Genomic DNA, 26,468 nt, shown 5'->3' on the forward strand with positions numbered 1-26,468 from the left:
AATATAGCTGTGGTTTAAAAGTCAAATTCCACCAAAGACGACCAAAACGAGCAGCTGAGCACACCTGTCATTCTAGCACTCGGGGGGCGAGGCAGAACTGTGACATGTAGGGGCCACCCTGAGTTACATGCGTGAGTGCCAAGTCATTGTGGGCTAATACTGGGAAAGAGTTCCTCAAAGAATCCCGCTTCTCCTGACCTGCCTGCAATGTGTCAACCACTCACACAAACAACACTGATGTTCTTTCTTGGGTCTTCCTTCAAAGTAGATTCAAGCACATGCATTTATTTCCCACACACACCTACCATAGCACAAGCTTGGTACCACATGCACAAGTTGGAACTACAAATTAGTGCTTGGCATGATGGCACACACTTTCATTTCAGCACCTGGAAAGCAGAGACAAGTGGATCTCTGAAGTCAGGGTCAGTCTGACCTATATAGTGAGTTCTAGGCCAGCCAGGACTACATAATGAGACCCTACTTATTACAAAAATAAAAACTAGAAAAATGAATTAACACTCAAGAGCACTTCCCAAGATACCCAAATTTGGCCCCTGACACCATCAAGAAGGTTCACCACTTGAATTCCGGAAGACTAGAATTCTAGTCTAGTCTAGAAGTTCTTTCTTTTGGTCTGTAGACACTGCTTACACATGGTGTACATGCATACATGCAGCCAACAATCATACACAGAAAATAAAGTCTTTTTTTAAAAAAACCTACAAATTATCATCATTCTCCTAAGCAGGATCCTAAAAAGCAAAACCCATTTTGGCAAGGTCCATACTCCCTGATCCTCAGCCCAGCACATTCAGCCGGGACCTCTACCTCCACCACTGCCCTACCATTTGCCCTCACTCCTCACTCCTCCTTTGATGTTCCCAAAACCTGCCATGCTGTTGTTACCTCAGAGTCTGTCCATTTCCATCTATTGCTGCCTGGCCCAGAACACACAAGGCCTAACTACTTCACGGCTCACAGGTATGGCAGTCAGCTGTCCCCTCAGAGTCTGCCTTAATCACTCCCTCCATATCAGCACACCTCCTCCTTTCCTTGAAGTTATCTCTTTCCAGATACCTTATTATTCTTGGATGTTTTACTATTATTATCTCTACTAGCTGGAATGTCAGTCTCACTCACCCCAGAGCAGGGCCTGTTAGAAGATGTGCTCAATACCATGCTGAGGAGATGAAGGAGTGAGTAAATGAACGCTATTTTACAATGTTTCTCAGTTTTGTCAAGGAAATTGATTTCAGATCAAACCTCCAAACAGCAGACCCATCAAATTACATTCCGCATTTCTGGTTATTGCTAATCCAACATGCTCTGAAGAAGGGCAGAAGAAAAAACAGTAGTCCTTTCTTACCCACACTTTCATATTTCATGGTACTAGTTATCCACTGCTATCTGCAGTCCAAAATATTATGTGGAAGACTCCACAACTTAACAATTCCTAAATTTCTAATTTCACGCACTCTGAAAAGTGTGCACTTGGGGTCTTCATATCTCTGTCTCTGAAGGTATTCTGGGGACATCTCTTCCTGACATAAGAAATTTACAAATCATCTTGTAATGAAAGGCCAAGAATAGAAGCAATCATGTCATCTTACCCAGGGGTAGTTATCGATTGAAGCCACTAAAAAAGAGGGACCTAGAAGCAGAAGTTGACCTCAGGTTTAAGGAACTTTCAGAGAAGGTCAGAACAAGAAGTCTGAGGTCAGGTCGCCTTCTTCAAGGTAAAAGCCAATTGAAAACACGAACCTCCAGACTTCAGTCCCCCAAAGACAGAATTCATTTTAATAAACCTATACCACTCACAAAAATTCAAGATACTTAACTAGAAAACAGTATCAGTTATCCAAGGTCAATGATGATGTTGGGTACAGAATTAAAACAAACGGCAAAAACCATAACAACAGCTATGTAGTCAGTCTACTAAGTAGCCATCCGAGGTCCTGCAAGAAGACTCTGAGAAATTCAAATGACAGGACTGGGTGCTTACTTAGCATGTCCAAGACCGCAGAATTGATTCCCAACAAGAAGGAGAGAGGAAAAAGAGGAGGGGGAATGGAAGCAAGTGGCATTCCATCTGATGTCTGGACTGATACTGGAGACACTAGCAGAGTCGGAAAGTGGAAATGATGCTCCAGAAGTAAGAGAGCTCACAGAGTAGATAAGGAGAAGCAATCACTGCATACGGCACAGCTTAGCTTACACACTGTTCAGTAGCACATGTGCTGAAAATTAAAGCGAATTACCCTGGGAGATGAGGACAAAGGTAAAGAAGGTGTGTGGACCAGGATGGAGGATGGTAGGAAAAACAACTGACTTACAAGCTGTGCCCACTGGGTATACAAACTAAGGTCCAATATAAATTAATAAATATAAACCATCTTTCATTGGTACTCTTCTGGAATTATTTCAATTGTTCTCAAGACAAAAACATATCTTGTATAAAAACAATTTGATCAAAACAATTTTATTTCAAAACACAAAAATATAGATAGTATCACTTATGGTCAATATGACCCATGACAGATTATCCTACCCTAGCTGACACTTACCAACTTTTTCCTGTTTATGCAGACTCCTAAATATTCACATGAATGCTTCCTGAATAAAATTTAAATCATGTCAATTACTTCTTCACATGGCTCCATCATCACATTCTTTTATAACACCGCAAGTGGTATATAGCAAGATTTAAGCATTCTTCAAGTAATGGACGGCTGTGTCAATTTCTGATTACCACCATACTACAGTGGAAGTGAGCATGTAGCCTTACATATACAACCTATCTTAAGATCTTGAGGAGAGGCTTCATTATAAGCACTGTTATTTTTTCGACTTATTGATTAATTACTGATTAACTATCCCATTGACACTTTATCATGTACAACTGAAAGCTTGCTATATGACCTATAAAGAGCAGAACTGCAAAACCACGGCTTATGTATCACCCAGGGAACTACCATGGTATTTACAGCTCCCATGGCCTCAACATGGCTCTGCAGCACAGGTGTGAGAAGGCATTTACCAATCTTCTCATTGTTTTTGCTTGATAAAAGAAACTAATTACTGCTTCACTATTCCCTTAAGCATTAGAAACCGTGGTATCTTCTCACAGGCTCATTGTCTATTTGTACTCCTATGTACATTGCCCATCCAATTCCTCTGCCCATTCTATTAGGGACATTCTGTTCTCTGACACATACAAACTACAATAACTGCCACATAAAATTTTACATTTCTATGTGAACAGACTCATCAATTTTCTTTTTCACATCATGAGATTAGCAACAGCTTCTACATGAAAATATTAATGATCTATATATTGTGCAGAATTTTTTTACATTTCAACCTTTAATTTTTTAATTTTATTTAGTATATAGTAGGATATGGAGCTAGTGCTGAGTGGTAGGACTTTTAAGATGTGACTAGCAGCGCTGGAAAGATGGTTCAGTAGTTAAGAACACTTGCTGTTCTTACAGAGGACCTAAGCTTGGTTCCCAGCGTTCATATGATGGCTCACAACCATCCAAAACTCTAGATCCAGGGGATCAACATCCTCTGACAACCGTGAGCACCAGGAATGTACATGATGCAGACATAACACTCATACAACATAAAATAAAATTAATTTAAAAGTAGGAGAAGTGACTAGGTTTGAGGGCCCTTCCTTCTTAGATATTTAATGTTGTCATCAAAGGAATGGGCTCACTGGCGAAAAGTAGATTATGAAAGCAAGTTCCACCCTCTCTTGCTCTTTCTCACCTTTTCTCTGCCCCTTCATGAAGGGGCAAAGCAGCCAAAACACTCTCAATTTTTTAGCCTCCATAACAGTGAGCCATGTTAATTTATAGTATTTAAAAATTACCAAGTTTGTGGTTGTGGTGGTTTAAATGAGAATAGCCTCCAAAGAATCGTATATTTGAATCCTTGGTCCCAGTTGGAGGAACTGTTTGGGAAAGATCAGGAGGCATGGCCTTCTTGAAGGAGGTGTGTCACTGGGTGTGGGCTTTCAAAAGGGAGGCCTAACTGCTGCCAGACTCCTTACCACGAAAGACAAGGACTCTAATCCTTTGCAATCAGGAGCCCAAACTAAATAATTTTTAAGTTGCTTTGATCATGGTATTTTGCCATAACAATAGAAAAGTAACTAAGATAGTGGTATTCTATTATAGCAACACAAAATGAATTAAGTTAGGTCTCTATTTTTTTTCTTCTAAATGCAAAACCAGCCGTCTTTCCCAGCAACCCAGGGAATTCAACCTTTCCCTACTGATATAAAGACTGTACAACATATCAAATTTTCAGAAGTATATTATGAATGTATATGTAAATTTGTGTGCACAGATAAGCATATACATGTTTGTGTGTGTGTGTGTGTATGTGTGTATGTGTGTGTGTATGTGTGTGTGTGTGTATGTGTGTGTGTGTGTATGTGTGTACACACACATAGCTATTTCAGACATGGGTTTCTCCCATTGCTTTCTCACCTGGATGGCACCAGTGCCAGGTCAACAGAAATCACTTACCTGTCCTTCCTCATCAAAAGCCATAACCACAACAGCAGCTCCAAATTTCTTTATCTTCCTGGCCTTCTCCAAGAAGTCCTGCTCCCCCTCCTTCAGACTGATGCTATTGACTATGCACTTCCCTTGACAGCACTTCAACCCAGCTTCAATCACAGCAAAATTGGAAGAGTCGATGCACAGTGGCACCTAAGACAGAAGGACAGGAGGATTACAGGTCACATGACACCTTACGTCCCTTTTAAGTGGTTCCAAAAAACAAACAAAAAAAAAACCCCTCTACTACTTCTTTATTTAAATAAATTTGGAGTATTAAAAATAGAACTTTAATATACTTACTTAAGCTTAAAGTTCAAATATTTAGAGTAAGATCAGCTCACAAGAGAATATGTACATGGACCAGGATTTATAACTCAAAAGCAGGGAATTCAAGAGAGTAGTTCATGGGCTTAGGCCAAAATTTACACTCCCAAGCACTTAAACCCTAAGGCAGATAACTTCTCTAGTATTCAAGCATTCTAACATATTAAGGTTGAACCTCTTTGGAAAGATCCCTCTAGCCAAGGTATTCAAATTAAATCTTCTCTTTATAAAAACAAACCACTGACCAGAAAAAAAAAATTATGAGAAAGGAAAAACAGATTTAATCCCCTTCCCCTCCAAATAGTAATTAATTGCTAATCACTAAAACAAACAACTAAAATGAACGCATGAGAGACCATGGTCTAATTCAGCCTCTGCTCTAAGACAGGTGAAAGGAATGGTTCACTCTAAAGAAATAAATATATCAGGATAGCTGATTTAGGACTATCATTTAGGGCAGTCAGTCAGTAACTGACTCCCTTTAAGGCAAACAGGTCCTTGGTTTCACCATGTTTACCAAGATAAATGTTTAAACAAGTAAGGATGGAAGTACAAGAAAGGTTAGAACACAGGACAACAAAAAGAACAAGGAGGCTAGAGGTGCGTCTATCTCAGCAACAGAGAGTCTAACACGTGTGAGGCCCTAGTTTTGTTTCCCAATACCATAAACACACACAGCAAAAATTATTGCTTTAAAAGGGGAGTTGGGGAGGGAGGTTAGAAGGAGCACTGTTGGTAGAACACCTGCAGAGGTCCTCAGTTCATAAACTGCTGACACACGCCTACTCCTAGCACTTGGAAGATGGAGGCAGGAGAATATGAGGTTCAAAGCTATCCTCAACTGCATAGTGATTTCCAGGCCAGTGTAGGATATAAGACACCATTTAAATACAAGTACTCTTCCAATTTTGCTTTCCTCAGCATACTAGTAATAAAGAGGTTTACCCCAAAAAAGAGTCAAATGCAATGGAAGTGTACCAGGCCAGTGTCTGAAAGAGCTCACAAATAGTTTGGTGGTCCAACTCTACTGGTAAAAATGTACTACTCATACGTTGGGTCTTTAAAGTCAGGGTCTTGGAGTCTCACTATGTAGCCCAGGTCTCTAACTGTGATCTTCTGCCTTTGCCTCTCTTTGCCTCTCTGCCTAGCAGCACATTTTTATATTCTATTCCAACGACTGAAATTTGTACTCCAGTAAATTTGGTTTAGTTTTCTGTTTGTTTGTTTTTGTTTTTCCAGATGAGGTTTCTCTGTGTACTGTCCTGAAACTCACTTTGTAGACCAGGCTGGCCTTGAACTCACAGAGATCAGCCCATCTCTGCCTCCTGAGTGCTGGAATTGAAGACATGTGCCACCATACCCGATGTTCAGTAAATTTAATAGTAGATTAAAAGCAGGGAAGAAAGGTCATTCATTGCAGCAGTCAGAACACTGAGTAACAAGTCCTTGAAGTGCATAAGGTCCTTCACAGTTAACAAGAGACTCGCACCATTACAACTGATGAACTGAGCATAGCAAGTTTGAGCACCTCACCTTAGAGATGGGGAAGGGTGTGCTTGGCTCTAAGGAGACCCAGACTTCTTCCCCCAGCAATGATTCTGACTGATGCTGAACAGACCAGAGCAGCTCTGAACCTGAGGGTCTCAAAAGATATACTCACAGAAAATTGGAAGGGTTTTTACTAAGTGTGAGTACACAGATGGATGATGGTAAATGTAATTTGATGCTTACCACAGTAAGTTCTTACTAAAGCCTAATTTAAAAACCAAAACAAAAAAAAAATGACAGTTCAACCTAAAGATCTGCAACTCTGGGAACAGTTTCTTTAAAGCAAAACCCCACAGAGGTCCTTCCAGCATGGTGGTCCACACCAGGGTGGATGAAGCTGGAGTTCAAGGTCAATCTTGGTTATGTAATGAGTGTAAAGCCAACCATGGCTACTACACTAGACAAACAAACAACAACAAGAAAAAAGGTTTAGCTTGAACCCTCTCAAACATTCTAAAGGACTGATACAAAAAGCCTTTCACCTTTCTTTAACCTTTTTTTCTTTTACAGCAGAGGCAGAGGTAGGCAGATCTTTGTAAGTTTCATGTCAGCCAAACTACACAGTAAGACCCTGTTTCAGAAACAAACATGCAATGCAAACTTTTATTACTATTTCTAAATGTGTCTGTGTCTGTCTGAGTGTCTGTCCACATAAATGCAGGAGCCTGTGGAGGCCAGAGGAGTTGGACCCCCCTGAAGCTGGTGTTAATAGGCAATTGTGAGCTGTCAGAAGTAAGTACAAGAAACTAAACCCGGGTCCTCCACAGGAATAATACACGCTTTGAATTACTGAGTCATCTCTCCAACCCCTAAATTTTACCTTTCGAAGAACAAGTATAAACACAGACAGGATACCTTGATTTAACCCTGTTAGACATCACTGCCTTAATCTGATACGCCTAACAAGGTCTCTTCTAACAGTACGGAAGCCCTAACTGAACTACATTTTCCAGGGTAGGAACAGAATTGGTGTGGAAGCAACAACTAAGTGCATCCCTCTGAAATACAACAGTCAACTCTCAGACTGCAGACAATGGACAAAATTCAGTTTTCTTAAAGCCTACTTCTCCAAGACACCTTGTCAACAGTCAAGCACAATCACTCTAAAATCTGCTTCAGGTGGAACAGAGCTTAAAAAGAAAGCTCAGAATCAGAAATAATGGTACTTTCAAAGGAGGAAAATGGAAACCGTTCCTGAGTGGGCAGATAGACAAGGCTAAATGAATGAATGGCAGCAACCAGGTAAACCCCTTGATGATTATAAACCTTGTACAACCTTGGCGATGTCAGGTTCAGAGGCAATAAAGTTGCAAAATCTGGTCATTGCACTGGGACCATCCAGCATGCCATCATCCATATTGATATCGAGCACCTGAGCTCCCATTTCCACCTGTACTTTGGCAATGCTCAGGGCTTCCTAGAAAAGGAATGGGAGAAGCACTGTTAGGAGACAATGACTAGGAAAAGCATTTCCTCCCACACTCAGAAGTCCTTTGTTACTGAAATAGATGGCCCTGTCCCCTACTCCCCAACACTCACCATAGACTACTGGATCTTTCCTCACATCATTTTACTGCTTGGAGTCCGCCAAAGCAGATTCCTACTCATGAGCCTCTAAGCTGACGATACCTTCTCACCTAAATGCCTTTCTTGGTTGGCCCTCACTGAACACTTTACTCAGCTAAGTATCACCTCTGTGCCACAGATCACACAGTATCATTGCTAGCAATGTAATCACCTTCCCCTCCACACTGGTTCAAACCTTGCTCAAGTCTAGATCCTTCAAGAAAGGTCATTAGACAACCACCCAAACTCATTTAATCCTTCAATATTTCCCCACATAAGTAGAGATTTTTGTAAAGATTTACTTTTATTATACAGTATAAATGTGTCTCTGTATGAATATATGCCATATGTATAAAGGTGCCCATTGAAGCCAGCAGAGTGTAAGAGCCCCTGGAACAGGAATACGGAGGAAGAGAGGGGCCAACATACTCTTAGTTGCTAAGCCATCTCTCCAGGCCCTCAGTGACCTTGTCTAACTAACATAACACAGGCACTTGTTTGAATCTTTATTATAGCTTTGTAGCCCAATATATGAGCAAAGGTAAAATCAATAACAGATGCTGCTGTTAGTCTGATTTTTCTTTGCGCCCGCCCCCCAAACTCCACAGAAGGAATTTTGTCATTTACTGTGATAAAACAGGCAGAAGCCATTGGGCATATGCCAGAGGAACAAATCTACATAAAGAAAAAGGATAGTAAGGATAACTAAGAGCTGAACTACACTCGCAGCCCAAAGGCTCACAAAAAGTAAAATTAAAAATGGCTTTTAGGCTGAGCATTTCAGTGTACACCTTTAATTCTAGCACTGGGGAGGCAGAGGTATGTCTCTGAGTTTGAGATCAACCAGGGATACACAGTAAGATTCTGTCTAAAAATAGAATTTCGAGAGCTTAGGCTGCAGACGAGTGGTAGTGCTTACCTAGCACACTCAAGGCCCTAGGTTCAGGAGTGAGAGAGAAAGACAGAGAATAGGAGAGCAGGGAAGCAGAGCTGGGGCTCAGTGGATACAGTACTTGCTTAGTAAGCATGAGATTCTGGGTTCTGCCTCCAGCACAGGGGAAAAGGGGATGGTTTTAGTATCAGGGATGATTTAAATAAATAGTATAAGGAATAAAAAAGTGTATCGCAATCCCTGTCCTTGAAGGGCTTATATCTAGTTAGAGGCACACAATACTGTCACACTGAAAAAGAACACAAGGAAGCACTGACACCAGAGTGGGGATCAAATACCACAAATATCGGAATCAGAGATGAAAGCTGACCAACTTTAACAAAGGTGTTGTATCCTGAGAGGCAAAGTCTTCATCCCACCAATGGAGGATTAAATTGAAGGAAGCAAAGAGGAGACAAGTTATCAACAGAGGTTCCAAAGACCTGGGAAATGCAGATGCCAATATCTGACCTATTTCATCAGTCATAGAACAAGTGCTTGAAGACAGAGTGCTCCCAAACTAACTCAGGATCATGGCATCATTCCTTCAAGAGTAAGATATCAGATCTAACATTGCTCTATCAGTGCCCTCCCCTTCAAACCACAGGGACCTGAAATTCACTCAAATTCATAGAAACCTAGATTCTATGAAGGACCCATCCGCCCATTCTGCACTCCCCAGTCCCATTTCAACTGTATCTCCCTACAGGTTCCCCGAGGCAGAGACCACAAGACAGTTAAGTACATGGGTTTCAAGACTTCCTTTTACCAATTCTATGTAAAAAGAGACTAATAATTTTAACCTCCCCAAATCTCCATTGCCACATCTGTAGAATGGTGAAAAGAAGCAGTTTGACTTCATGGAACTGTGCAAGTTTAGTGACGATACAATGTGCTTAGCACAGTGACTGGGCACAAAAGAAAACCTTAGTATTATGTCTACCTGTGTACTTCCTCCTAAAGCAATCTTTGCCCTCATTAAGAAGGCCATCAAAGCTAAAACAGATAGCCAGAGTATAGACAGAAGAAGAAAAAAAAAAACTGTATATCCTCTGCCAACTGAAAAACACCATCTGACTATTAAGGGTCACAACAAGCACTTCAGAAGGTGCAAGCAAGAGCCAAGGCATGATGGCACAGAACCTTCCAGAATGCTCAGAGGGCAAATCAAGATGGTAAGCATAGCACAGGTGGCAAGGACAGAATGACAGTCTCAAGAAGTTGAACAGCATCCTGCTCGCTATTCACAAAACGTACTTTCAAATCTGGAGGACAAGCATGAGAAAAGTAAATGGCAGCACTAACAACAACAGGACGAAAGGAAAGCGCAGCAGGCAACCAACGCCTGCACTAAAAGACAACGGAGATGCAGAGAAACAGTGGTTAGCGATTCCAAAAGGAAGATACATAAATGGGTTGTTTCTGCATGGCTAAAAACTAAATCTAAGTTGGGTATAGTGACCCATGCCTTTAATCCCGACACTTGGGAGGTAGAGGCAGGCTGATCACTGTGAGCTCAAGGCCAGCCTGGTCTACATATTGAGTTCCAGGGTAGGCAGAGCTACATAGTAAGACCCTGTCTTGAGGAGTGAGGCACCTAAATCTATAGGCTAGAGAGATGGCCCAAAAGGTAAGGACACATAATGCACAACCATGAGGCTGAGTTCTGATCTCAGCGCACATCTAACAAGTTAGGTTTCCCACAGAATGCGTCTTAACTCCAGCTCTAAGGGATTCAGTGCTCTTTTCTAAACTCCACATACACACACACACACACACACACACACACGTAAATAAACTCACAATACACATACAAATAAAATAAGCATATTTAAAAATCCCTTAAATCTACAGAGACAGCTGAACCAGGCTTGTGGGAACTCAAGAACTCTTGACCAACAGCTGTGGAGCCTGCATGGGACTGAACTAGGCCCTCTGTATGTGGGAGAGAGTTATGTAGCCTGATTTATCTAAGGGCCCCTAGCAGTGGCACCAGGATGTATGACCTTTGTGGAGCCCATTCTCTATGGTGGGATGCTGTGCTCAGTCTTGATGCTGGCGGGAAGGACTTGGTCCTGCCTCAACTTATGTGCCAGGTTTTGTTAACTCCCCATGGGAGCCCTTACCCTTTGGGAGGGGTGGGAGGGAGAACTGTAGTTAGAATGTAAAATGAAATTTTAAAAAAACTTAAATCTATTCAGATCCTGAAACAAAAAAACAAAACAAAACAAAACCAAAAAACACAAAAACTCAAAGGACAATGAGATGGCTGGCTCATCTGGTTAGGTGCTTGATACCAAACCTGACATGAGTCTCAGTCCCAAGAAACAAATGTGGAAGGAGAGAATAAACTCTTAAAAGCTGTCCCTTAACCTCCACATTCATGCAGTGCTTTGCACATGAATGTTCACATATGTGTATAAACACACACAAGCATACTCACATACACAGAGACAGAATAATTTTTTAAAAAATTTTAAGACAAGCTCTTACTATGTAGACCATGCCAGCCTGAGTTCATAGAAATCTTCCTGCCTCCGCATTTCATGTATTCGGATTAAAGACATGAACCCAGGCCTTCTCTGTGTAGCCCTAGCTGTCCTGAAACTCGCTTTATAGATCAGGCTGGACTCGAACTCAAAGGGTTCCAACTGCCTCTGCCTATCCAGTGCTGGAACTAAAGGTGTGTACCACCACCGCCAGACAAAAAAGAAAAAAAGAAATTAACTCACACAAGAAGAAAAAAAATCCAAAACATCAAATCAATTTCTTCCATTTCTATTTCATACTTGTAGAAAAGTAAAACCTATCCAGATATCTTAGGCATGTTCTGCATGGATTAAATCTGACTCATCTACAGCATTACACAGCTAAAAATGCAAGGACCTTTGATTTTGTTCTGACCTATAGCTAACAGACTAACAATATCTTCCACAGCAAGCATCTGATGTGGTCAGAGGAGTAAGAATTCTCTTTGGGAGGAGCAGAGATGACTCTGTAATTAAAAATACTTCTTATTGCCAGGTAACAGTGGCACACACCATTAATCCCAGCACTTGAGAGGCAGAGGCAGACGGATCTCTGTGAGTTAGAGGCCAGCCTGGCATAAAGAGTGAATTCCAGAACAGTCGGGGTGGCACAGAGAAACCGTCTTGAAAATAAATCAATAAATACTTGTTGCTCTTGCAGAGGACCTGGTTCAGTTCCCAGCACCCACATGGAATTTCACAACCATCTGTAACTCCATCTCAGAGGGATCCAATGTCCTCTGGTCTCCTGGGTTCCAAGCACATACGTGGTACACATACATTCATGTATGTTTTCCCCATCCAGAGAAAGGTTTTTGAGAGGCCAAAATGGAGAGTATTCCCAAATATCCAAACTTACTGCACAATGAATGACTAGAAGCTGGATCCCTCCCAGTCATCTCACCCCATGCCCCAAATGCAATGCTTTCTGATTAGTAACAACAGCAGCTTCAAATCTTCAAAGCGTCCTCGCCCCCGCAGCCCCACCTACCGCCAGCTGCCATCAGCACCCTCACATACATCCTAGCAGCTCTGTAACAGCACCAGACAGAACAAACACACTCTGCTGACATGCAGTCTACTCAGAGGCAGGGCAATGCCCTGGGGGCCTCGTGAAGATGCTCACGTCATAGTTTCCTGCCATGATGAGTTTAGCAAACTTCTTGGATCCTGCCACGTTACAGCGCTCTCCAATGTTAACAAAGTTGGTGTATGGTCCAATCCTGAAGGGCTCGAGACCTTAAAAGGAAAAGCATTTTGAAATGTTCTTGAAAAATGCACATGGATGACATGAAACAAAGTATTTTCAGCAAGAATGTCAAGTCCATCTGAGCAGATAGGACAGGAGATGACAGGGAAACAGGATCACAATCTTTTCTTTTTTGAACATTGAAAGGCTACTTGTTGCAACCCTGCTTACAACCAGATCTCCCAAGAAGAAATATATCAGAGCTCTGTGCTGTAAATACCCAGAGAGGGCTGAACCACACAGTCTCTGAAAAGAAAAAGTCACCATCATTCTTATTTAACTAAGGCTCTGGGGCAAAAATCATGAAGAAAACTTCAAAAGAAGACTGAGCTTGAGTAGGCCTTGTGCATGCTGTTCTAAATGCTGTGAGTCATGTTCAACTACTGTTATGTCTGGAAAATCCTGCCTCTTGATGCTACCCACAACTTCTGACAGTTATAAACTCTATGTCCCACTTTCCCCTGAAAATCCCTGAGCCTAAGAAGGGCATGTTATGTCCCATTCAGAACTAGATGGAGGAAGTAGACACAAGATCCCACCATGAGCTGAGACATTATTGGCATCTGATAGCTGCTGGGAGACAGGGAAACAAGGAGATAAGGAAGGAAAGGGAAATAGAATGTGTGTCATTTTCTTTTCAAAACTCATGTGTAGCCAGGCAATGGTGGCATACACCTTTAATCCAAGCACTTGGGAGGCAGAGGCATGCAAATTTCTGTGAGTTTGAGGCCAACCTGGTCTACAGAGTAAGTTCCAGGACTGCACAGAGATACCCTGTCTCAAAAAAGAAACTAAAATTAGAAGAGTAAATGATGGAGGAGGGTTATCTGTCTATTGTGTTATTTTCATTGGTTAATAAAGAGACTGCCTTGGCCCTTTGATAGGACAGAAAATTAGGTTGGCGGAGTAAACAGAACAGAATGCTGGGAAGAGGGCTGTGAGGTAGACGCCATGAAACCAGCCACCAGGTCAAACATGCTGAATACTTCCCGGTAAGCCACCACCTTGTGGTGCTACACAGATCACTAGAAATGGGTTAATCAAGATGTGAGAGTTAGCCAATAACTAACTCTCTAGAGATAATGGGCCAGACAGTGCTTAAATGAATACAATTTCTGTGTTGTTATTTCCGGGACTAAGCTAGCCATGCGGGAGCTGGGCAGGATGAAAAGCAGGCCTGCCCGCAGCTCCTTACTACATATGGCGCCCAACGTGGGACGCCAGATGAAGCTGCAGGGCGATTGGTAAAGAAAAGTCCCCAGACTATCTTGATACAAAATATACAGCTTTAATAAACAGAAGTAAGACTTACAACAGCTTACACCAGAATCCAACCGATCAGTCCGGACGCAGGAGCCAAGCGAAAAGAGAGCTAGCAGAGCGCTCTTACTAGGTTTATGGGCAGGCTTTTGCCTGAGGGCGGCACGCCCCGAAAACAGAATATGATTGGCTGAACTCCCCTATCAAGTAAAAACTACATGGGCAACACCAACTAGGCTTGGAAGGTTGTAGAGTGCGGTGGTTTGAATGTAACTGGCCCCTATAAACTCATTGGGAGTGGAACTATTAGGAGGTGTGGCTTTGTTAGAGTAAGTGTGGCCTTGTTGGAGGAAGTGTGTTACTGTGGAGGCAGTCTTTGTGGTCTCCTATGTTCAACATATGCTGATTGTCTCAGTTCACTTCTGTTGCCTGTGGATCAAGATACAGAATACTCAGCTCCTTCTCCAGCACCATGTTTGCCTATACACTGCCATGTCTCACCATGATGATAATGGAGTAAATCTCTGAATTATAAGCCACCCAATCAAATTTTTTCCTTTATGAGAGTTGCCATGGTCATGGTTTCTCTTCACTGCATTTGAAACCCTAACTAAGACAAGGATAAAACTAAAAACTGGGTAGGGAGGGATAGCAGAATAAAAAGTGTAGTTACTGGAAGAGCTGGGATATGTGTAAATCTGCTAAAAATAAATAAATAAATAAATTGTATGAAATTCTCAAAAAATAAAAAATATTTTAAGAACAATAACAACAACAACAACAAAAAGGATTGCTGGCCAGGTAGTGGCAGTGCACACCTTTAATTTAAGCACTTGGGAGGCAGGAGCAGGCTATTAGTTCAAGGTCAGCCTGGTCTATAAAGCAAGTTCTCGGACAGCCAGAGTTACACAGAGAAACCCATCTTAGGGGAAAAAAGATTGTTGAATCAGGCATGGTGATTCATAGCTATAATCCCAGCACTCTGTAACTTGTAGGACTTTGAGGTCAACGTTTATATTATGCTGCAAAATTCTACCTCAAAAGAATTCTTTTTCTTTTTTTGCTCCATTGCTGTTCTATCAGAAAACTTGCAGCTGCATGGAACAAATCTCTTCACCCCATCATCAGAGTATTTGGAAGGTCTCATCAACATTGCATGTAGAAGGTCCCATTAACATTGCATGTGGGAGGACCTCATCAACAAAGTATATGGAAAGTCCCGTCAACAGTGAACATGGAATGTAGAAGTTCCCATCAACATTATATGTGGAAGGTCCCAACAACAGAGCATGTGGAAGGTCACATGAACCCTGCATGTGGAAGGCCACAACAACAGCATATGTGGAAGACCCAGTCAACAGTGACTATGGAAGAGCACTCCATCTCTTTCACGGAAAGACCATGAACCTGAAGCTAACACTGCCAAATTGGATGGTGAGGGAGGACCCAGATGGAGATCCACGAATCACTGTGGTTGGTCTTCCGCCATGAGGCACCCAAGGCAGACCATTGGGCTTTGGCATATTAATGCCTTATTTACTAAGGAGTAGCACCATCTTCCCTGGCACACGCTAATAAGAGGCAAGTCTCAAATAACACATGTAGATGTATTATACTCAGACAAAAAGCAAAAGATTGTGAAATGACTGTAGAAAAGGTTGTCAAACTGCCTTTGTTTTTAAAGTATTATAGAAAGCAGTCTCCCTGAATAGTCACAGGCAGGTTCTAGAGACGAAGGCCTTGGGTTCATCACATAATCACATAATCTTTCAGCTTACAAATCAGCAATAGTCTCTGCCTTAATTATCATAAAAATGAATTACACAAAATTACCATCAGCTAATAGAGCTTCATAAAAAAAAATGGCCTTTGAGTCCTTTGCCAAAGCATTACATGAGGAACCTAGTATGAGAAAGAGGAAGATTATAATGGCCTAGGTAATTATACAGATATTCCAGGCCATTAGTTCACAGACTCAGGAAGCAATAACTTTCTACATTGTCAGTTTCTGAGTTTCTGACTTTTCTCATTGCTAATGATCCTTGTGCCCCCTGAACTTTCACACAATCTGGAGGTTGTGTATTAGGTAAATAGGAATGACAACTACTAAATGCTGAGGGTGTGATCTAATGGCATTCTACAAAGCGGTTCTGATCTAGCAGGAGTGACTCATCAGATACAGAAGCAATGCTTCTCTTATTTATACACAGGTTAACAAAGTATTTTTCAGATTGGACATGGTAGCACATACTTGTAATTCTAGCACTCAGAAAGAGGAAACACGAGGACTGTTAGTTTGAGACAGCCTTTGGCTATACAGTGAGACCTGTCTTTATACACTAACATTTCAGAAAATAAAATTAAATTAAAAAAATCCAGGCATGATGATGCACGCCTATAAGCCCAATAGTCAAGAGGCAGAGACAGGTGGATCTATGAGGCCAGCCTGGTCTATAAAATGAGTTTCAGGACTACCAGAGCTGCATAGAGAGACCAAAAATAAAAAAAGTCCCAAACAAATGGCAAATACAAAATTCTAACAATATTTGTTACATTGCCATTACAAAACACCAGGCCTTAACCATTTGGAATTTTCAACTGAGTATTAAAGTTTAGGCACTGACGAGGCTATGCTGTCTCTGTGCAGCAAAGACAAGCCCACAGACTCACTGTAAACAAGGGAGTACATCAGCAAGTCACCTGCTCTTCATTCCTTTTTACCCTGGAATTAATCTCTCTACCCATCCTAGAAAAACAAAGTTCTTTAGTAAAATTTACCTAAGTGCCAAGGAAAACAACCACCCTTCTTTGACCTAGTAAGTTTCCTGGCATAAATAATCACTTAGATATATACACATTAAATAGATCCTATAAATGGTTTTTTAAAAAACTACATTTTCATGACTTACCAGATAGTAACATATGTTCTTCAAAAACACTAGCTGGTGGAACTCTAGGCTTACAATTTTTCACAGCTTCAGCGATTTCCCTAAGTTAAAAGAGAAAACACTGTATTCATTAATTCAGAGTAACATGTATTTAATTAAGATAATTTCCAGCTATGAAATTAAGCCTGTATCAATACACCCATGCGCATAATGATATGCCTACTTAAATGTACAGCAGCAGTTACATCCTTCACTTCCTCAGCAAGAGAAAGGTGGGCAGTGCTGCCTGTGCTGCTTCTACCATCACAGACACGAGCTGGAGCTGCTGTGTGACTCTGCACAAACACAAACTGCAAACCAAAACCCTCCCCCTCATCCCACACACAAAACACGTCCCCGCTACCTAACCAACAGTTTAGCACTTCAAAGAGAAGTTGGAGCTCTGAGAAATAACAGTAAATGTGCGCTTGGGGAGTTTGCTGGGTTGCTGGCAATGGAGAGAGGTCAGTCCTGTGCACACAACAAGGAAGGAACAGAGAAACAGAGTTTGGACTCTAAAACATTACTCCTCAAAATGTGTTTCAGTTATCCACAGTCTCTTTAACATTAATTTCTGTTTGATAAACCACAGAAATCTAGCTTTCTCTATTTACTTATAAGGCCCTATAGGCACTGCTCACTCTACTGTCCCCAAATTAGTATGTGGATGACTAAGTAAAAGCAGGAGTTATACAGATAGGTATAGATATCAACTACAAATACACAAGTTACAACAACCTCTTTTTAAAGAGGAAGTGAACCAAAAAAATGAAGAGTCAGTCTGTGATCCAAAGATAAGATACTTCAACTACTGATGAAGATATAACATAAAGGATATACAAAAAATAGGGATGTAGTACACTGCTCTAGAGTAGATGCTGAGTATATACAAACCTTGGGTTCAATTAATAGCACCAAAAAGGTAAATATATAATAACTTTATAGTTATTTAGAGTATATCATAGAAGCCAGGTGTGGAGGTACACATCTTTAAGCCCAGCACTCAGAAGGCAGAAGCAGGCAGACTTCTGTGAGTTCCAGGCCAGCCTAGTCTACACAGGAAGTTCCAGCCAAGACTTCTGTCAGAAAAGTCAAGAAAAGTAGTTTAACAACAACAAAAAAAAAAAGTATTGGGTAACTCAGCTAAAGAAATATATTGCCGGGCGGTGGTGGCGCATGCCTTTAATCCCAGCACTCGGGAGGCAGAGGCAGGCGAATCCCTGTGAGTTCGAGGCCAGCCTGGTCTACAAGAGCTAGTTCCAGGACAGGCACCAAAAACTACAGAGAAACCCTGTCTCGAAAAATCAAAAAAAAAAAAAAAAAAAAAAAAAAAAAAAAGAAATATATTATGTGCACATACATGGAACAGTAAGGGCTGGCTAAAAGCACAATCACTTTTGACTCTAGGGAAAATGGCTAAGAGTCCTAAACTACATTCTGACGGAATCCTAATCTTTCTGAGAGCCACAAATGATAAGAATAAACATATCCATAACCAGCACTGTCATTTTTCACTCCTTCCTTCACACTGGCCCTTGAAAGCATGAGTAAGCAATGATGCACAGGACCAAGGAGGATATTCCTCTAGACCTCAAGATGCTAGGTACCTGACTACTGTCTCTGTAGGAGAGAATCTAATGGAGGCATGTGCTGCACCTAAGAACACCTAGTTGTCCTTCTGTGAGCGAATTATCTACATGGAAATATCCGGGTAGAGTCTTATATGGAGTTTACAATATTCCAGGGAAAGAAGTTGAGTGTCAGACAAAATAACAATGGCAAAATTGAAAATTATAGTATCTCTGAGATAGGTACATGACAGCTCACTGTAATTTTTCTGTACTACTTCAATTTTTAGAATGTTTCTTTATATAAAGCTACTTTTGCTTGTATTTTTCATAATATGAAGCAGTATCACTGCCATAGTAACGAGGCGTACACAAAGAAACTGACTCTCACATCTGATAGACAGTCTGTGACTGAGGTGCTGATGATGCTTCTTCTAAGGCCTCTCTCTCCCTGCGGCCTGCAGACTGCTGATGTCTTGTGTCTTTACACGACCTTCTTTCACCTGTTCACTTGTATCTCGTTCTTGCACGAACACTAACCGTGCAGGATTATGGGCAGATCCACTTGTTCCTTCAACTATCTCCACACACAGTCACATTTCAAGTACCAAGGGTTAGGACTTCAACATACAAACTTGTGGGCAGAACAATTGAGCTGATAAGCACAGGAAATATTAGGTTGGACAAAGTGACTCACAGCTGCATTCTCAATCCTCAGGAAGCTGAGACACGTGGTGCCAAGAGTTTAAGGCCAGCTTGGGCTATACAACAGGGTCTGTGCCAGTCAGGGCTACACAATGAGACCTTGTCTTGAGAAGAGAAGAGAACAGAAAAGGGCAAACATGGCTATCAAAATGCCTCAAATGCCAGCACCCACAAAATTGGGTAGTTCACAAATACCTGCAACTCCAGCTCCAAGAAATCCAATATCCATTCTAACCTTTGTAGGCACCTGAAAACACGCACATACATAGACACACACACACACACACACACACACACACACAAATAAAAGGCCAGACATGATGGTATATGCTATAATCCCAGATTTGGGAAGCTAAGTCAAGAAGATTATCACAGGTTCAAGGCCAGCCTGAGCTACCTACACGTATCAAGTACCAGCCAGTGTGAGCTACAAAGAAAGACAGACCCTGCTTCAAAGGCATATAAAGAGGAGAACTAGGGAGTAAATATGATCAAAATAATTATGTACATGTATAAAATTCTCCAAAAAATAATAAAAATATCATTAAAAATTATCAACAAATAAAACCAAACAAATTTTAAAGCAGGATAAAAGAGGTAGCCATTACCTGATATGATCGGGTGTTGAACCACAGCAGCCACCAACTATATTCACCAAGCCATCCATAGCAAAGTCCTGTACTTAGGGAAAGTGAATTCATCTGAATTCTAAATTTATCAAATCAGCATAAGAGCATTTACTTTCTATATTTCCTGAATAACTGAGATGATACTAAAGAGAGATAAACACATTTACTTGTACTTTAAATTAAAAACTGTCACATGCCCTACGTAAAAGATACACATAAGACATAGTACAGATTGAAACCTTTTATGTTGTCTGAAAAACAGAAGAATTTTATTTGCCTTTCTGATGAAAAGAAACTGGTTTTTACCCATATGACCACAATGAATATGAAATTGAATAACATATTTTCAAATGACATATGAGTATCAGTTTTTCAATTTAATTTAAATTTTTTTAAATAAACTGAATGCCCTCTGTCACATTAGCCATGTTTCAAGCATTTCATCAAACACACAGGTAAGGCGCCATCCTGATGAGCAGGGTCTGGAATAACCAGAGTTGAGTGAGTAAAAAGAGATAAATAAAGAAGCTGAGAAAGCAGAGCACCAAGACTATCTACTTAAGATTATTGAAATTATAATCTCAGTACTCAGGAGACTGAGCAGGAGAATCATGAGCTCAAAAGCAGTCTGGGCTGTAGCAAAACCCTCAAAGGAAACAAACAAAAAAGATAGTGAAATTATATGAACTGACTCAGAAACAGTCTAAGAGAAAGTATCAGTGAGCCAAGACCTGGAAATTCAAAAACTGAAGGGAAACAGAGGCATCATGACATGAGTGCACTAAGCAACAGCAGCAGTGACACAGACTCGTGATTCAAAGATGGCAAGTACATTCAAGAAAGGGAGCCACATGGACATCTAATTCACCCAGCCCGCAGTCTGAATGAAGGAGAGGAGCAGCCATTATTTGATAGTGTTGAAGAAGGGACAATATAGCAAGCCATGTCTCATTCAGTTTGGAGACAACTTCACTAGGAATTTTCCAATAGCTACCACTGCCAACCACTAAGTAAGCAGACAGTTAAGTCTGCCTTATGCTTCTGCTACTTTCTCAGAGTACCTAGACTTTATTTGGTTACGTATACACTATATTTTGGAAGAAAACTATGTTAAATCTATATACCATCTTCCATCATGCATTTTGGCACATACCTCTATAACCCCAACTATTCAAGAGGTTGAGGCAGAAGGATAACAAGTTTAAGAGCACCTTAGGCAAGAGAGACTGGATCTCAAAGTTAATTGATTAATTAATTAATTAAAATAACACTGTATCTATATTTTCAAAACTGAAATGAATGGATCCCTGACCTTTAAGTGATTGGCCATCATGGATGGTGTTTCATCATAGTCACCGAAAGTATTGGGAAGACCTGAGAAAGGACATTTCAACCATTATTCAAAAGTATCTTAACAAATATCTAGGTGTTTTAAAATTTATACAATTCTCTATTGACACTCAAATTATAACTGCTTACAAAATGAATAATAATACAGTATTTACAGAACAGACAGCATAACAATAAGAACAAAATTTGAAGAACATTCACTTTTCTTTTACATGTTCACTCCCATTTGGAACAGAGTGCTCCAGCCTCCACCTCCGAGCCCCTTACTGTAAGATAAACTCATTTGTCTTACAGAACTGCTTGTGTGGAAGACACCCTGTACACAATCCCACAGCCTTTGAACTAATGAATATCTGACACGCAATGCAACCAAAAATAAGAAATACCAGCCTTCTTTAAATTAGTTAAATACTTCTACTGTATTTCAGATAGCATAAAAGGTTTCATAGTATCTGAACTACTTCCCATGTGTATCTTTTACCTAGAGTTTGTGACATTTTTGTTTCTAAAGTAAATGTTTATCTCTCTTTAGTATAACCTGATACCTTATCCCTTGATTATCTAGTTTCCTACTGGATTCATGCCCTGCCCCTAATTACCAAAGGAAAATAAAATAAATTATGCATTTATGTATATGTGTATTTTGCTTAAATTTATGTGGCCTGGTGCCCACAGGGGTCAGAAGAGGGTGTCAGAGTCCCTGGAACTGGAGTGATGGATGGCTGTGAACCAACATGTGGGGGCTGGATATTAAACCCAGGTCCTTGGCAAGAACAAGTGTTTTCAACCACTGAACCATCTGTTCAGACCATTTTTATGCATTTTTAAATGTATACACTTGAGGCTGGTGAGTTGTTTCAGCAAATAAAAGCATCTGCTGCCCAAGCCTGACACCCTGAGTTCAAGTCTCAAAACCCACAGTGGAAAGAATCAATTCCTAAAAGTTATCCTTTGACCTCCATATGCACACCATGACACACATGTAATTGCACCCACATATATAGATCATTTACACACATACTAATAAAATTATTAACTATTTTAATGTATACATTAATTTAATGTATATATTGGATAAGAATATGCAGAAAATAACTTTTAGCCCTAATTAGCTGAATAGTACACAAAGTATCCCCTGGGAAACTTGGCCAGTCCCGATCACATTATCAACATTTCCTGGGTAGTTTGAGATCTACATATGTCTGAAATTTTTAGGTGCCATCAACTAGAAATCTTAGTTTTTAAAATTTAACTACCAACAATGCTTTTCTGCTAACAAATGAAATGGGGAAAGGATCCCTCTTGCTATATTCACACAGCAAAACCCTTATTAGTGACAAAGCTAGACTAATTTCCTGAAGATACACCCTAATTGAAACTGTTCTGCTGAGCAAAACTGTTCTTCCAGGCTTAAGGGGAAGCACTAGTATAAAGCCAAATACCCAGTGTTTTGTTTTGTTTTTGGCAAAATTCATTTTGAGTCTTAAAAGCACAAACACACACTTAAGCCTTCCTCCCTCCCTCTCTCTCTCTCTCTTTCTCCCTCCACTATATGTATACACACACACCTACAACATAAATTCTCCAAATTAAGAAGTTATCCCAATTACCATGACTTGAATATATCGAATTCTTCGCATGCAACGCCCCCTTATAAACACACCTGCATTTGGGTAGCAGAGGACATAGGCTGTTGTACATTTTCCAATTGTTTCAATGAAAGGCCTCATTTCAGCTGCACCCAGAGCACAATTTAATCCAATGCTAAAAAAACAGCAAGCAGATTTCAGAATCATCATCTTTCATTCAAAATATTTACGCATAAAATTTATAATAAAGAGATGAATATGTATAGAAATCCAGGATTTTTGGTGAATAAAACTATTCCATATGATCTTAAAACAGTAGCTATGTGTCACTGCATATTTGCAAAGATCCACAGAATGTACAAAAGAGAGCTCTAACGTAGATTAGTACTCAGTTAATAATGTAATAATACCCTACCTTACCAAGGCAAGATATTAACAGGGAAAACTGGTAAAGTGTGGGCAGGGAGGGAGTACAGAAAATTCTGCTTTCTGCTTGTTCTTGTTGTTGTTGTTGTTGTGTACCTGATCTAAAGCAAACACGATTCTCTGACCAATAATTTTCAACCGATCCTCACATCTCCCTTAAGACTGCTAAATTCAGGTCCAGGCATGATGGTAGATGTCTGTAATCCCAGCACTCGGGAGGCAGAAGCAGGAGGCCTCCACAATGCCACAGCAAGTGTGAGACCAGTCTGAGCTTCAGGAGATGCTGACTCAAAAATAAACACATAAAAAGGGGACTGCAAGGTCCCATGCATGGTTAACTTACAACTGAACAGACCTTCCCAGTTTAGACATTTTACCAGTACATTTGGTAACTTTCACCGTAGGTCACTAGGGTGTTAGGGGTAAGAATGGCCCTCAGAGGTGCACATATTTCAGCTGGTGAAACTGGGAAAGTATAGGAGGTCTGGCCTCATTTGAAGAGGAATGTCACAGGAGGAAGACTTCAAGGTTCTTAAGACTTTCATCATTCTCTGCCTAGTGGTTTGGTCTCAAGATGGAAGCTATCAGCTACTTCTCCAGTACCATGCCTGTCTGCTGCCATGATCTCTACTATGATGGTCAGGAACTCTAATAGTCTGAAACTGTAAGCCCTAAATTAAATGCTTTCTTTTATAAATTGTCTTGGTCATGGTGTTTTATCACAGCAAGAAAAAAGTAACCAAGATAGCTACTGTCATATGGATTCAGCATATTGAAAATAACACTGTAAATCATTGTGTTATCAACTAGTAAGGTTGTTTGAATGTTTTCCAAACTTAGTTCCAATGCTAATTTTCTTTTTCACGGTTGACATTACCCAGTCAATCAGTCTTCAACTACAAGTACCTAGAGATAAGAAGCAAGTAATGCCCACTCAATTCTTAGGACTCTAATAAAGCTCAAATGAAATATCACATATGGACATTCCTTATCAACTATCCAGTTCTCGTAATGACATTAAGTCACTCTGACACATCCATGTATCCTGCCTATCTACTTAGCAAACTCTGGCTCAAGTCAACATAGTTCAGATGTTACCATGTCTGAAGGGCCATCTCTGAATCCTACAAGGACCTACCACTACATATAGCCAGATTTCCTTCACTGTTTCTGTACAGCACCATCTGTTTCACCACTTGTATTTGGGGAGAGGGAATAGAAGGGAGGCATGTACATCTGTAAGTTAGAGGACAGTTTGCAGGTGTGGGTTCTCGCCTACCATGTGGGTCCTGGTGATCAAATCAGGTCACCAAGCTTAGCAGCACCTTTACCTGGTGAGTCACGTTTTACGTTCTCATTTAGTGAAGTGTTTCTCTTTAATGTGGACTACTTCACTTGACCAGTACTCCAGGACACATAGCTGTATTTCAATGAATGATAAATAAATAATACAGGATTCTACTGCTCTTTGTTAACAAAGAGTCTGTGATAATAGTCAATCATTAAATAACAGTTTCTGATGTTAACTCTTTCAATGACTGCTAACTTCTATATACCCCTCCATTCTTAAAAGATAAAAACCTGACCTTTAACATCCCTACTTTATTTTACTCCAGACTGCTTCTGCTTGGTCCACAAATTGAGAAGGACACTGCCATAACACTTGCAATCACTGTTCTGAAAATGTCAACTGAGTGTTAATAGCCTAAAGTCCAGCCAAGCACAGTCTCAAATTATAAGCAGACTCACAGGCAAACCCTTGACTGCCTAGAAGGTAAGAGAACTCTCCTGATATCAATGTGACCTATTTACTACAGAAGCCTTGAAGCCCTTAAAGTCTCAGAGACTAGAGGAAATCCAGTGCACCATGGCAATGATACAGTAGAAACACAGAAGCAAGGCCTCTCTGAGGTCATTTTATGCACCCCCAGTAAAAGTGCCCCAAATGAAAGAGTCACTCACCACAGTGGGTCTGAATGAGACACGCTGATGACAAATGCCTCTCCTGTCTGGCCAGAAAGAGTCCTTCCACTTTTATCAACAATAGTCCCAGAAATCTGCATTAACAATGTAAACAGATCAACAATACAGACCCTGGTAAAGAATATGGTCACAAAGACAAAGTGAAACAAGCCAGTGGAGTTCTTCATTCTTTCATGAGGAAGAGGAATGACAGAATGGATATAATCAACTAACTGGAGAAGAAGAACAAAGGCAAGAAAACCCCAAACAGCCTTATAAGTCACATGCCCACACCCATTCCTCTACAAGCCCTAATAAGACAGTTGTCAAGGCTTTGACCTCTCTTCAACAGCCTATCCTCCATTGGACATTTGTAGGTTAGTTTTTGTTATCTCTCCAGAGGTATGTAGCTATTGATAGGAGGGAGGTGAACAGAAGGGTAGTTTCTGAAAGATATTCTACTATTCCAGGGAGAAAAAAAAAACCTATACAAAAGTCCTAAATACAAAGGAATTTTTTTAAGAGGGAGAGGGGTTGTCAGGTACATATTTAAGAACTTACAAAGATAGGTCGGGGAGGAGCATAATTCTCTTCAAAGAGTTTCTGGAGTGCAAACAAGGCTGCCTATCAAAAAAAAAAAAGAAAGAAAGAAAGAAAAAGAAGAATACGTTATTTCTGTGAAATGTCCAAGGTCAACTAACTGCCTGATCACAACAACCCTTCCCAAGACCTCTTCAGGCAGGTAATGCCCTAAGCTGCTCTATATACCTAACATCCCTTCTCAAGTGTAACACTGTACATGCTAACCAATGCTCAGGTAAGGGAACCTCAAGTGTAACACTGTACATGCTAACCAATGCTCGGGTAAGGGAATCTCAAGTGTGACACTGTACATGCTAACCAATGCTCAGGTAAGGGAACCTCAAGCGTAACACTGCACATGCTAACCAATGCTCAGGTAAGGGAACCTCAAGCGTAACACTGTACATGCCAACCAATGCTCAGGTAAGGGAATCTTAACCAATATTCAGATAAGGAAAATTCAAGTGTAACACAGTACATGCTAACAAATGCTGTGTAAGGGAATCTCATGTGTAACACTATACATGCTAAGCAATCCTCAGATAAGGGAACCTCATGTTTAACACTGTACGTGCTAACCAAAGTTCCCATAAAGGAATCTCAAGTGTAATACTGTACATGCTAACTTATTCTAAGATAAGGGAATCTCAAGTCTAACACATAAATACTGACGAATGCTCAGGTAAGGGACCTCAAGTATAACAACTCTACATGCTAACCAATGTTCAGATAAGGAAATCTCAATAG

General features: G+C 40.6%; 1 protein-coding gene across 1 annotated transcript in view; it reads right to left on the bottom strand.

Moving 5' to 3' along the window:
* The window catches only part of Mtr (5-methyltetrahydrofolate-homocysteine methyltransferase), an 86,135-nt gene that overhangs the window by 40,743 nt on the left and 18,924 nt on the right, over nt 1–26,468 (bottom strand). The window contains exons 7-15 of the mRNA XM_048460723.3: nt 25,701–25,763; nt 25,140–25,234; nt 22,826–22,926; nt 21,125–21,186; nt 19,792–19,859; nt 16,893–16,972; nt 12,601–12,713; nt 7,726–7,866; nt 4,542–4,727 (exon numbers count right to left, since the gene is read on the bottom strand). Of these exons, the coding sequence (XP_048316680.3) occupies nt 4,542–4,727; nt 7,726–7,866; nt 12,601–12,713; nt 16,893–16,972; nt 19,792–19,859; nt 21,125–21,186; nt 22,826–22,926; nt 25,140–25,234; nt 25,701–25,763 (909 nt within the window). The remainder of the gene's footprint in view (nt 1–4,541; nt 4,728–7,725; nt 7,867–12,600; nt 12,714–16,892; nt 16,973–19,791; nt 19,860–21,124; nt 21,187–22,825; nt 22,927–25,139; nt 25,235–25,700; nt 25,764–26,468) is intronic.

Source organism: Myodes glareolus, chromosome 14, assembly GCF_982192425.1.
Source record: "Myodes glareolus chromosome 14, mMyoGla1.1, whole genome shotgun sequence".
Classification (NCBI taxonomy): Eukaryota; Metazoa; Chordata; class Mammalia; order Rodentia; family Cricetidae; genus Myodes; species Myodes glareolus.